Below are 13,057 nucleotides of genomic sequence, written 5' to 3' on the forward strand. Positions count from 1 at the left end.
CGCGTAAAAGTGTGAGCACAGCAACTTCAGTCCATTTTCAACACGATTCGTCTCATTGGATCACTAGACTCTTTAATGACGATACTTTTTCTGGTAAGCAAAAAACCAAAGACAGAGACCCCCTAGGGAACGGCAACGGCTGGACGCTACGCATTCAGGTGGCAAAAGTCCCATCAATGACCAACCAATCACGAGCTACATTTCATGACAGAGGGAGTATTACGAGAAGTAGAAAATAATCATATTACCCCTAATTAAACATAGCAGTTGTGATGATCTATATGGTTTTCTAGATCCTTAATCAATGCAGATGCATTGGAACTAGAAAAATAACATTTACTAACCATTTGATTGGCTTCATGCCCTTCTCTATGCAATTTTTTCTTGGTATTTAATATTGTTTTAATTAGATGAACTTCACTAGAATCTAAACAAACAGTTTTTGTGGAATAAAATTTGAAGACTAAACGAATAATGTTTGTGGGACAGAGGGATTATTGGATTAGTTATTCCGGCGTGTATTTTAATTTTGGGACAAAAGTTGGCAGCCGGTAGCGAAGGATATGCATCACTTTCTATACTGACTATCACATTCTTAGCTTACTGTAATTCAGAGAGCTGGATGATCCAGAGAGCACATGGTGAAGTGAAGTTTCACATTAGGCGAAGGATATGTATCATTCTATCAAAAAGGAAGAGAAACAACAAGGGCAAATAAACGCAAAATTAGTGGAACAGCCAAAAGCTACAACTTGGGGAGAATTCTAAAATCCATGAACCTGAAAAAGAACATGATGGATCCAAATCAAAGTATTAAAAACCGGTCCAAAAAGGACAGGGAGCATAACATCCTTCACTTTTCAGTAAGCTTATATGGTGCTTTCCAATTTGCAGCGAGGACTGAGGACAGCTTCACCATCCACACAGATGTTCATATTGTTCCTTTCGACAAGAATGTCATGTCAATGTTCAACAAAGAAACCAAATTGCTCTGAATGCATCTAGACGATCAGAGCAAGAAGCATGGCATATCCGACAAAAAAACATCCCAGGACATCACAAATACGCAAGTCTCTTCTCTCATTTTTGGTAGCAATGTAGCATCCACATTCAATCAACTTTTTCAATTTTTGTACATAAGAAGACCTAGACCTAGTAAATGGTCAGAAAGACACCCTGATCATATCTCAGCTATGAACAGGCAGTGGTACGTACATCATAAGCTGTAACCTGTGCATGATACTTATGGTGGGATGAGTGTCACACTCACACTGGCTGTGGCATTTGTACCGGTATCTCGGAGCAGCACCTTTGGCACAACAAACAGGAAGCAATCCTTCGGTAGCCCATCAAACAGATTAGTGCTTCTCGTTTGGAACTGACTAACCTGCGAGTAGCTCAATTCAGGAGATGAGATTGCCAGTTTGCACATGAATTTTGATTCATTGATGCTAGGCTGGATGCTGAAAACTGAGATGACACCTCCAACGGGCTCCAGTACCATGTTAACCAAGAACAGGTGCCCATCTTCACCCTGGAGGACAGTTGAACCCTGGGCAATGCGGAATCGGAATGCCTTGTTGTAGGAAAGCCTGACGCAATGCCACTTGTGAACTGAAGCAAAATGCTCATGGAGCATCACAGTTGATCCGCGGAAGGAGCAGTCAGTTTCAGGGCAGAAGCACGGCCCATGAGGGCACACTTTCTCATGGTCTTCTTTCTCGTAGTAGGTAATCTTTTTAGTGCATCCAAGGTCGCCATAGAAGCAAGAAACTTTAGTGGAGTCATAAACACAATTGTTACTCCAATTTTAGCTATCTGCAAGGCATAAACACATGAATTTTTAGGCTGTTTTGAATTTGAATCGACTTGAACAGTAGATGCAGTCAATGTGGGGCAAGCAATGTCAGTTCTTATTGCAACTACAACCATATCATTCTCAATTCAATGTTACTCCCTCCGTTCCAAATTATAGGTCGTTTGACTTTTTTGACATCAAGTTTGACCACTCGTCTTATTCAAAAAATTTATGCAAATATAATAAAATTTAAGTCATTCTTGAAATACTTATATTGATAAAGCAAGCCACAACAAAAGAAGTGATATTTTGCACAAATTTTTGAATAAGACGAGTGGTCAAATTTGGAGTTGAAAAAGTCAAACGACCTATAATTTGGAACGGAGGGAGTAGAAACCTATGAGCAGTTGCATACAGAAGAAAATCAAAATATTTGGGCAATCATGTTGCTCAATCTGGACCGTATAATTCTTAGGACAAAGAAACAATTCTGAATCCTGTTGTTTAACTTATTCATAATGACGAAATTCGAATGACACTTTACTGCTACAAAGAAACTTGAGGACACTGACAATGTGAGTCTGTAACACACATATATCCCTGCTCCATATACTGATCAATTAATTTTCAGACGAAATTATCGGTCAAATTAAATGAACGCTCAATTCCAGTAGCCTACTCGAGTTTGGTCAACAGCTAAGCAAGGTGCCGAATGTTAAGCAGGACAATACAATGAAATCTGTAATATACTGAACCAAATTCTGAATCCCACAAAATTTCTTCGAATCATATGAGGCTATTATATTCATCCCCAAGATAACCAAGAATCTGTTGATGATAGGAGCGCTCATTCTAACTGAGTAGTAGTGTAGTACACCCAAAATTAAAATACAAGCAGAGTTTGTTATTTATTATATAATAAGAAATCAAACAAAGCTATATACTTAATTATCCAAGTGAAATCCTGCGCGGTAACCTAGGGCAACAGCATTACATCGCACAAATCCACCATGTCAGGTTCCAACAACGCCGATGAACTCGTGGCGAAATATCAAGCAAAGTAAACTCGATGTATGTACGCGTGTACCTGGAAAATCGGAGGCCGCAGGGGGTGGTAGCAGACGGGGCAGTTGAGGATGCCGAGCTCCATGCTCACGTCGGTGGCCGCGATGGGTTTGTGTAACGACTCGACTCGGGATAACGGTTAAGATCTATTCTGCACGTTGAGTAAATTACACCTGCTAAATAACTCTCTTGTGCTTTCGTCCTCGCTTCGCACAAAAAGTTGCAATCGGAGTTATTCAACTACCCTGGGCATGGTATTTAAGCTGGTCTGGGTTTCCATCTCTCCTCAGCAGACTAAACCTCCGACGCTACAGTATTTTTCGGCACCATAGTAGCCAAGCTACAGTAGCCAAGCTACAGTAGCCAAGCTACAGTAGCCAAGCTACAGTAGCCAAGCTACAGTAGCCCCGGGGTTCGGCCCGGCCCATCTGGCCCGTGGGCTGTTACAATCACCCCCTTAGGACGGGGTTCGGCCCGGCCCATCTGGCCCGTGGGCTGTTACAATCACCCCCTTAGGACTCGACGTCTTTGTCGAGTACCAGACCAACCTAAATACCACCAGGATCTCCTCTCTTGGCCACGTCCCATACGTCTAGTGCTAACGGTCTCATGTACCACGTTCGTGCGTCCAGTGCCGGCGCATCCTCGATGCCCGCGCATCTGTGCCCACACGCGCCCGCCCACATGCCGGTGGCATCTGCGACCACGCTCCCGTGCTCATGTCCGCGCACTTATGCCCGTATGTGGTGTGAAACCGCGAGAGTCGGCTCTGATACCAGAGTAACGACCTGACCCGGGATAACGGCTAAGATCTACTCTGCACATTGAGTAAGTCACACCTGCTAAATAACTCTCTTGCGCTTTCGTACTCGCTTCGCACAAGAGGTTGCAACCGGAGTTATTCAACTACCCGACGCCTGGTATTCAAGCTGGTCTGGGTTTCCTTCTCTCCTCAGTATGGGACTAACCCGGGATTCGGCCCGGCCCATCTGGCCCGATGGCTGTTACACCTTCCGCCGCTTCACGCCGCCGCGCTCGCCTCCTTCCGGCTCCTGCGGCGCCATTGCTTTTTCTGTGGCTTCGTCCTCCGCCTCCCCCCTTCGGGGGATCCTAAGCACCAGCTTCTTCTGGGGAAAGGGGTGTTCCATGGCGGCGCCGCGGAAGGAAAATTTCGAAACTTTTTTTTTTATCAAGGAAAATTTCGAAACTGGGAGAAGAGAGAGAAGGGAAGGCAGTAGGAGGCCGGAAATCGAAGAATTGTTGAATTGGGCCTCGACGGGCCGGCCAGAATTTTGCGATTCCTCTCCCTCTCAAAAAAAGTTTTCCTTCAAATCTGAAAAAAAGAGAGAGAAAAGCATGTTTTTTTCTCAAGAAAAAGAAAAGGCAATTTTGGAGATGTGCATATCGTATTTTCATCCAAATACATCTACTGCATCCGACTAAGTTATGCCCATTGTTTTTGAAAAAACACCAAGTTATTTCCATACTATAATCCGATAGAAAAGCAAAGTAATAACCGATGGGTAGAAAAAATCTAACATAAAGGAAGTACATTTTAGAAATCTACAAGTTTGAAAAATGTTTTAGATAAAAAAGCTACAATTATATTAAGGCGCTTATAAAAAGTAGTATGACAGATGAAAACTTGATTTGTTTTGGACGAACCATTGGTGCCAGCTTGAAAGATCTCAAGCCTCATGTTAAAGGATCTAAATTAGAATATAAGTAACATCCAGCAGATCTAAGTTTTTGCTTCAATATAAGTACATGTGACATTGAGCACCGAGGGCGTGGAGTCAGGTTTTTCATGCTGAAGGCTTCTTCATAGTGACACAGATTCTGCTGTCCTCGTCCAGATAAAACTTGGGCACAATGAACAGGAAACAATCCGTTGGTAGCCCATCAGAGAGTGTCGAGCTTGGCACTTGGAATTCTGAAGACTGGGCATGGTACGAGTTGTTCTTCCAGAAGGTGAAGGACAGAGCACACCGGAATTTCAGGTCCGTGTCATGAGGCTGCACGCAGAACACCGAGATGGCACAGCCAAACGGCTCTGATACAATGTTGAGCAGGAACAACTGGTCGTCTTCGCCAGAGATGACATGAACCCCTTCCTGGATGTTGGTGTAAAAGCACCGGCCATACCTGAACTTGGTGGAACGCCACTGGTGCTCGTCAATGAAATGTTTCTTGGAGCATTTCAGTTGATCCGGTGAAGATACAGCCGGTGTCAGGACAGAAGCATGGTGCATGTGGGCATGTTGTCTCATGATCTTCCCTTTCGTAGTAGCTTGTCTTCATGGAGCATCCATACTTGGTGTTGGAGCAAGGAACTTGAATAGATCCAATGATTTTTTCGATCCCATGGCAGCGGTTGTAGTCACTTTCACAAGAGCAGTGGTGGCATTTCTTAGGTCTTGGGAGCTTGCCACAGCAGGATGAACATATGAGATGCCCCACATCACACTGAGGATTAAAGATATATCAATATAAACATTACCGTAGCTGAAGTAACTAAGGTTTGTAGTTAGAAGACTCAAGCAGATCATATATGTAATGAACAAAGTAACTATAAATGCAAGGTCAACATGGATGAACAAGTAGAACTCATTTATGCACTTATTGGTAGAGAAACTTGTAGTGCAATAAATATAATGGGCTTCAAATTGCATGTAACTGAACTTGCCCCCATATATCAAAAAGATTGTGGTAAGCATATTACATTCGTTTTTAACTGCTAGTCATACGCTCAAACTAATAAGTAGGTAGGAGCATTGAAGATAAAAATGCAAGCTGAGGGTAAGATACCCCTGAGTTGTTCTGATTATAGCATCCCTAGCATAGCACCATCAATAGGGAGGTTATGAAGCCTACTACCCAGTCCAAAGTTTAGTAGCTTTCTCAAAACAGTAGGACCTATCTGGAAAGGGGGATTTTGCCCCATACCTATGGAAGTTGCAAACCAATAGTATATCGTCAAAACAATGTGTTGTTAATGATGCTTAGATTGTGCAAGAATGACATGGTCAAATAGGATCAAATGGTCAGAAAACATTTTTAGCACTGCATTATCAAATTGACCAAAAGGTTCAGAGAACTATCGTCTTAATGTGCGACCACTAACGAAAGGAGACTGCAACAAAGGAAAAGAAAAGCTGATGATTACTTTAGGGCACAACGAATGCACCTGAAATATTGGAGGCCGCAGGGGCTCATAGCAGACGGGGCAGTCCAGGACCTCTAGCTCCACAGTGACGCTGGTGGGGGAGCCATCCTTCCTCTTGCGGCAACTCTCTTCTTGCTGCGGTTCCGCTCTTCGTTTACCGGGGCGGTGTCGCTCATCTCCCAACCGCTTGAAACCCACCGATCACGCAAGAGCTGCTCGCCGAGGGGCACGGGAAGTGCGGCGGCGGTGAAACTCGGCGAGGCCGGAGGAGGAAAAGGATCAAATTTTGCGGCCACTGAGAAATAGAACAAAATCAATGGTACGACAGCTTGTACAGGGTGTAGCGCGACGCAATGTGATGTGCAAAATGTTGGATTGATCTCTTTCCTAATAGGCCTATTAGACTCTTAATCCGCGCCAAGATGGGGGCGCCCAACCCAACACATGGTTGGTGGGCCCCCATTGCGCTGCGCTATAAAGAGGGGTGGAGGCCGGCGGCACATTGCACGAGCAGTGGCGGAGCCAGAAAAAATTTAGGAGGGGCTGAAATAAAAAAAGACACAATGAAAATCCCACAAAAAACACCCCACAAAGACAAATATGATAGTTTGAAGTAGTTTTATATTAAAACATCGATGGACGATGAAAATCACAAAATACATCATGAAAAATAAAGGATGTAGTTTATTCAAACCGAAAAGCCAAATTATGAAACTAATTAGACGCCACCGTGTCAGTGACACCCATTGTTCATCCTAAGAAGCAATCTATAGAAATAGACATAATTAATTAGTCAAACATATATGGACCTCCAAATTATGAATAATTATGAATTTAAAATAGAACAGAGCCTACCATTAATTTTTTAGGCAATAACATACGGTGGAGTTTCAGCTCTAATTTCATGTTGTTAATCATCAATAGGTTTGCACTTTTCAAGGTCCCCAATTAAATCCAAATGACTAAACTCTGCTCTAGATTTTTTTGGTTGAGATGTGCTCTCATTAGTATGTGGAGTTGAAGCACTTGAATTTGAAAATTATGTGTGTACGATTCTTTTCGACATGAAGTCTATCGTACTAATCAAATATATTAAATCATTGAAAATGGAAATTGAATTACAGATTCACGGATAATAAGAAAAAAACTAAACAAGGATTTTATTCACCTAATTTCTTGCCTCTGCGGCTCTGCCTCTCCAAAATCCAGCTCTCCTGCTATGCTAGCGCACTGCTCGGTGCTCGCCTTGGCGGCCTGGCCGGCTGGCCCCCTGCAGCTACAGGCTGCAGCACCACTGCTGTGACGCACGGGCGTGCCGCTCGCCGCGCCTGGCCTGCTGGCCGGCTGGCCGCGGGCCGCCTGCCGCTCGCCGAGCCGCCGCCTGGCCGGCTGGGCGCGAGCCGCGCCTGGCCGCGGGCCACTCGCCTTGCCTGCCCCTGTCGTCGCTCTATCCCTGCCTTGTGCTTGTGCGATTGGGCCTCGGGCCTTGGCAGTTCAGCAGGTGGACACTTGGGCTTAAGTGGCTGGAATTTTTAGTGGGCCGGAGCCGTGATGACTAACTCGTTGAGCAACGCGACGCCCCAACGGCCGACCAGTCGTCTTCTACCTCCAGACAGACCCCTCCAGCCTCCCCTAATGCTTGTACCTAGGCCAAAAATCCATGGAGGGGCTCCAGGGGGGCTCCATGGCTCCGGTGGCAGTAGGGGGGGCTCGAGCCCCCCTTGACCCACCTCTAGATCCACCCCTGTGTACGAGGTTCGCCGTGCGCCGCCAAACCCACCGAAAAACCCTAGCCCGATCTGAGGGTGCGCAGAAGCAACGGGAAGCCGCCGCCTCTGCGTCACGCCAGTCGTCGTCCTCGACTCCACTGGCGTCTCCACCGCCGCCGCCGCCATCGTCCTCGACTCGTCACCGTTGGCGCCGCCGTCCACGACAACGTCGCCGCGACCGTGAAGCTGCTGCGTCACTCGCCGCTGCCCTAGAGCAGATCTTCATCAGCGAACCAGAGATGGCCGCCGGATCGAGTTCAAGCGCTGGTGGTGATGGTCTCTCCCTCTCTCCCTCTGTGTACTCTTCCATCACTTTTGTTCTAGATCTAGGCCCCCTTTGTACTCATGAAAAGGCAAGAGAAAGGAAATACTCGCTCGATCCGTGCACTAGTCGATCCTTGACTCATAACAATGGTATCAGTCGCCTTGCTAGCGCATAGATCCAGTAGGGGAAAAGACGGATTCATCCTCGAATCGAAAGGAATAAAGCACATAAAAGGCAAATCGATGCAAATCGAAAAAGAAAAGAAATTTCAAACCCTAACCCTAACCCTAGAGATGAAATGGCGCGGGACCTACCTGGTTCGCGCGCCACTGCCGCCGCCGGTACGCGGGACGCGCTTGCGCCGCCGCTCGCCGGACTTCACGGCACAGAGGAGCCGCCGGCTCGCTGCTCCGGGACGCCGGGGTCGCGCGCGCGGGGCTCGAGAGCATGGCTCCGTCCACGGCCGGCTCGACGGCGGCACGCTCCCCTCCGGCGAGCGCGCGCACCGGCGAGCAAGCCGCGGTGGCGCCGCCTCGCCCGCTCCCCCCGGCCACCCATGGCCGCCGCCGTGTGCGAGAGGAAAGGGGGAGGGAGAGAATGAACCCTAGGGTTCGGGGAGCGCCGGCCGTCGCCGGTTTTGTTCGCGCGACGCGCGCGGGCGGCCGTCGGATTCAGTTCCGACGGCAAGGGGGCGACGCGGCGGTGAGAGGGCCAGATTTGGCCCAAGAGGGGTGCGGCGCCGGACCGGTTTGGCGGCCTGGCCGTCGGCTGTTGGGCCGAAGGCCCGAGTGGCGCGCGCGCTGAGTGGACTGGGCTGATTTCTCGCCCAGGCCGCTTCAACAGTGCAAGATTTAATTCTTTTTGTTATTTTTCAGAAGCATTCATTTGATGTTTTTTGTAGTCTTTTGATCTCTATTCAAATTTGAACCAACGGGATAATTTGTCTTAGAGAAAAGCAAAGTTTTACAGTCATATTGCTTCTGAATAAATGTAATTTTTATGTTTCCGCTACAAAGATTAAAGTTATTGCTCTTTAATTTAATTCGAACCAACGAGACAATTAAATTTAAGAGCATGTTTAAAGAGTTTTCTTGAGAAGTGAATTATGATATTGTTATTTTCTGACCAACGTTGTTAATAGCAGTATTATAATTTTTGGTATAGTTCTTGTGCATTTATTTCTATTTCTGCCCAACGGCGATATAGATTTAATTGCATAAATAATTGTATGTTCTATTTTGACCAACGTTGGAATTATTACATGCAATTGTTGTTATTATGTTCTCACTATTTTTTGAAATTTTCAGCGGGGATGAACTTGATGGGATTCATCAATCACATCCCAACTCTAAAAGGAGACAACTATGGTGAATGGATCAAGAAGGTTGATCTTGCTTTCGTCTATGGAGAGGTGGATGAGATGATCACCACTCCAAAGCCCACTGAGCCACCAGCTCCAGTGAGAGGAGAATCTGACACTGATGCTGAGTGGCAGGAAAAGGAAAGGGACTATGCTCCTTTAAAGATGGCTTATGATCTCCAAAAGATAAAGTGGAATAATGCCAACAAGAAATGTGTGGCAGTGATAAAGAACACAATTGATCCTAACATTTTGGGTTCAATTGGAGAGTGCGATTCAGCTGCAGAGTACATTGAAAAGATAAAGAACTAGTTTACTGGTTTTTCAAAGAATTATGCCACACAGATCATAGAGCAGTTGGTCACAAAGAGGTACTATGGCAATGACGGTACTATAAGAGATCATATCATGGGGATGTGCGCCTTGAACTCCAAATTCAAACCAATGAACTTGGATCTCAAGGAAGAGTTTATGGTGCACCTGGTATTCGCCTCTCCGCCAAAAGAGTTTGCAACATTCGTTGTAAACTATAACTCATAGCCAGAGAAGTGGAATATGGAAAAGGCAATTGGCATGTGTGCGCAAGAGGAAGATAGACTCAAGGAACAGAATGGTGGGTCTATCAATTTTGTGCATAATAACAAGAAAAGGCCCTTCCTTGCTGCTTCTTCCTCTAAAACTAAAGACAAAGCCCCTATGCCACAGAAGTATCAGCAACAGCGCCCTCCAGCTCAAGATGAGTGCTTCCACTGCCATGACAAGGGGCATCGTAAAGCAGATTGTCCCGGCTACTTAAAGATGATAATGACAAAGAATGGTGAGAATGTAATTTCATTTGTTAATGAATCCCTGTATATACAGTTTTCTAAATCTACTTGGTGGATTGATTCTGGTGCAACTGTGCATGTTGCAAATTCTTTACAGGGATTCCGTTCGACAAGGACTACGCTAAGAAGCGAAAGTCACATTAAAGTCGCGAACGGAGTACAAGCAGATGTGGAAGCTGTTGGCGATATCTCCCTCGAGCTAGTTAATGGTTTCATGCTTGTATTAAAAGATGTTTTATTTGTCCCTTCGCTTCAAAGAAACTTGATTAGTGTATCACGCTTAGACACAGATGGTTTTGGTTGTTATTTTGCGAATGGCAAATGTGAACTATGGTTTGATAATAATTGTATTGGTGATGCTTTCCTTTACAATGATCTTTATTTACTATCTATGCGTGATAAAGTACATTTTGTGTGTGATGTGAATGTGAATGTGAATGAATCCTTATCAGAGAAAGAACCAAAGAAAAGAAAAAGAACTCAAGATACTTCATCGAAATTATGGCACTGTTGTTTAGGCCATATTTCGAGGGGGGAATTGAAAGATTAGTGAAGAGTGAAATTCTTCCTCAGCTAGAGTTTTCTGATCTTGAACAATGCGTTGAATGCATTAAAGGAAAATTTGTAAAGCAAATTAAAAAGGGTGTCAAACAAAGTGCAGGAACATTAGAAATAATCCACACTGATATATGTGGCCTGTTTCCTGTGAAAAGTGTGGATGGCTATGATTCGTTCATAACATTCACAGACGACTACTCCCGCTATGGTTACATTTATCCAATTAAAGAAAGATCTGAGGCATTGGATAAATTTAAAATATTCAAAGCTGAGGTTGAAAATCAGCTTGACAAAAGAATTAAAATAGTAAGATCAGACCGTGGAGGGGAGTACTACGGTCGACATACCCCTTATGGACAAGTTCCTGGACCTCTTGCAAGATTTTTACAGGAAAATGGTATAGTTGCCCAATATTCCACACCGGGGGAGCCTCAACAAAATGGAGTAGCTGAAAGGCACAACCATACACTGATGGATATGGTGCGCAGTATGATGAGTTATTTCACACTGCCATTGAGTCTGTGGATGGAGGCGTTAAAAACCGCCATCTATATTCTCAACAGAGTGCCAAGCAAATCGGTGCCCAAAACACCGTATGAGCTATGGACAGGAAGAGAACCCTCACTGACTCACCTTCAGGTCTTGGGGAGCCCAGCTGAGGCTAAAGTGTTTAATCCAAGTATTGGAAAATTGGATTCCAAAACTGTAAGCTGCCATTTTATCGGCTATCCTGAAAAGTCAAAAGGTTTTCGTTTCTACTATCCAGACAGACAAACAAAGTTTATAGAAACGAGACATGCTGCCTTTCTAGAAAATGAAATGATCAGGGGGAGCATGGTACCTAGAGAAATTGACCTTGAGGAGAAGCGGGTGTATGTGCCTACTCCTATGATTCAAGAGCCATTTTTCTCACTACCTGTTGATGCTGCACCAAAAGTTCCTGAAATAGTGACGCCAATACCTTCTTCGATTGTTGCTGCGCTAACTATTCCAGATATTACGGTGACAACACCTGTCGCAACTCCACCCATACCAACAGTGAGCGAAGGTTTGGAACCTGTCATCCAGGAACCGCCTGAACCCGCGGTTGGTCATGAGGAGGAGGAGCTACAGCCCCCTATGGAAAATGTGCCAAAAGTTGAGGCACAAAATGTGCCACAAGCAGTGGCCCTTAGAAGTTCACAAAGAGAAAGAAGGTCGGCTATTTCTAGCGACTATGAAGTTTATAATACAGAAGAAGTTTATATGGAGGGTGATCCCACTTCATATGAAGAAGCCATGAGAAGTGTTCACTCATCTAAATGGCTGGAAGCTATGAAGGATGAGATGAAATCAATGAGTTCCAATGGTGTTTGGGACTTAGAGGAAATTCCTAAAGGAGCTGTAACATCCCAAAAATTCACCAAATCAAATCATACGCTTAATATTTTCAAAAACCGTTTTCATCGTTGAGCTCCAGTTTTTCCCTAAAGCCCTAACCCTAATATTTCGGGAGCCTTCCCTGTTCCGAACATCCCGATGTCCAATCCCTGTTGTGGCCCTCTCTTTTTCCTGTGTCGCGCGTCACGAACCACCGACCGCCGCGCCACGCCCGACCAACGTGCGTGCGCGTGAAGTCGCGGTCGGCGCCGCGATCGGCGTGAATCCCGCCCTCCCTTTCTCTCTCTCTCCCATTATCTTTTCTATTCTCTTTTCTATTTTCCATTTTCTTTTTCTTTTTTTTCTTTCCTCCTCCTCCCTTCCCTCTCTCTTCTTTCTCCCTGCTCTCTGCCGCGCACCCCCCCCCCCCTCGTCGCCTGCCCGCACAGCGCGCCGCCCCTCTCTCCTCCCCGCACACGCTGCTGTGCAACTCGCCACCGCGCGCTCCGCCCGAGCCGCTTCCCGCTCCCGGCCTGCCTCCACTCCCACGTGCGCCTCCCCTCCCTCTGGCCCGCGCCCCTGCTGCACCCGAGCCGCGCCTTGCCCTTGCTCAGCTCTCGCACCGGCCGCCCGCTCGCCCACGCTCTCGGCCCCGTGCACGCGCTCACCGCGTGCACCACGACGCCGCACCACGCCACTCCTCACGCGCACCACCCACACGAACGTTAACCGGCCCTGCTCCCCGACCTCGCGCCCAGGCCGGCCGTGCGCACGCGTGCGCGTGCCCGCGCTCGCCGCGCCGCGGCGCACCGAGCCACGGCACCGGACCGCTGCACGCACACATACTGCCCGCCGTTGACGCCTGCACAACGCCGCCTGCGCCGGTCGCC

The 13,057-nt window shown here is 46.5% G+C and overlaps 1 protein-coding gene across 1 annotated transcript; it reads right to left on the minus strand.

Moving 5' to 3' along the window:
* Positions 1-1,063: 1,063 nt before the first annotated feature.
* LOC120674527 (putative E3 ubiquitin-protein ligase SINA-like 6) lies at positions 1,064-3,927 on the minus strand. Its single transcript, XM_039955694.1, has 2 exons — positions 3,872-3,927; positions 1,064-1,802 (listed from the first exon to the last, which is right to left on the minus strand). The coding sequence occupies exons 1-2, from the start codon at positions 3,925-3,927 to the stop codon at positions 1,244-1,246; spliced, it is 615 nt and encodes a 204-aa protein (XP_039811628.1). The 3' UTR covers positions 1,064-1,243.
* Positions 3,928-13,057: the final 9,130 nt, after the last annotated feature.

This window comes from Panicum virgatum, chromosome 5N (genome assembly GCF_016808335.1).
Source record: "Panicum virgatum strain AP13 chromosome 5N, P.virgatum_v5, whole genome shotgun sequence".
In the NCBI taxonomy this organism is placed as follows: domain Eukaryota; kingdom Viridiplantae; phylum Streptophyta; class Magnoliopsida; order Poales; family Poaceae; genus Panicum; species Panicum virgatum.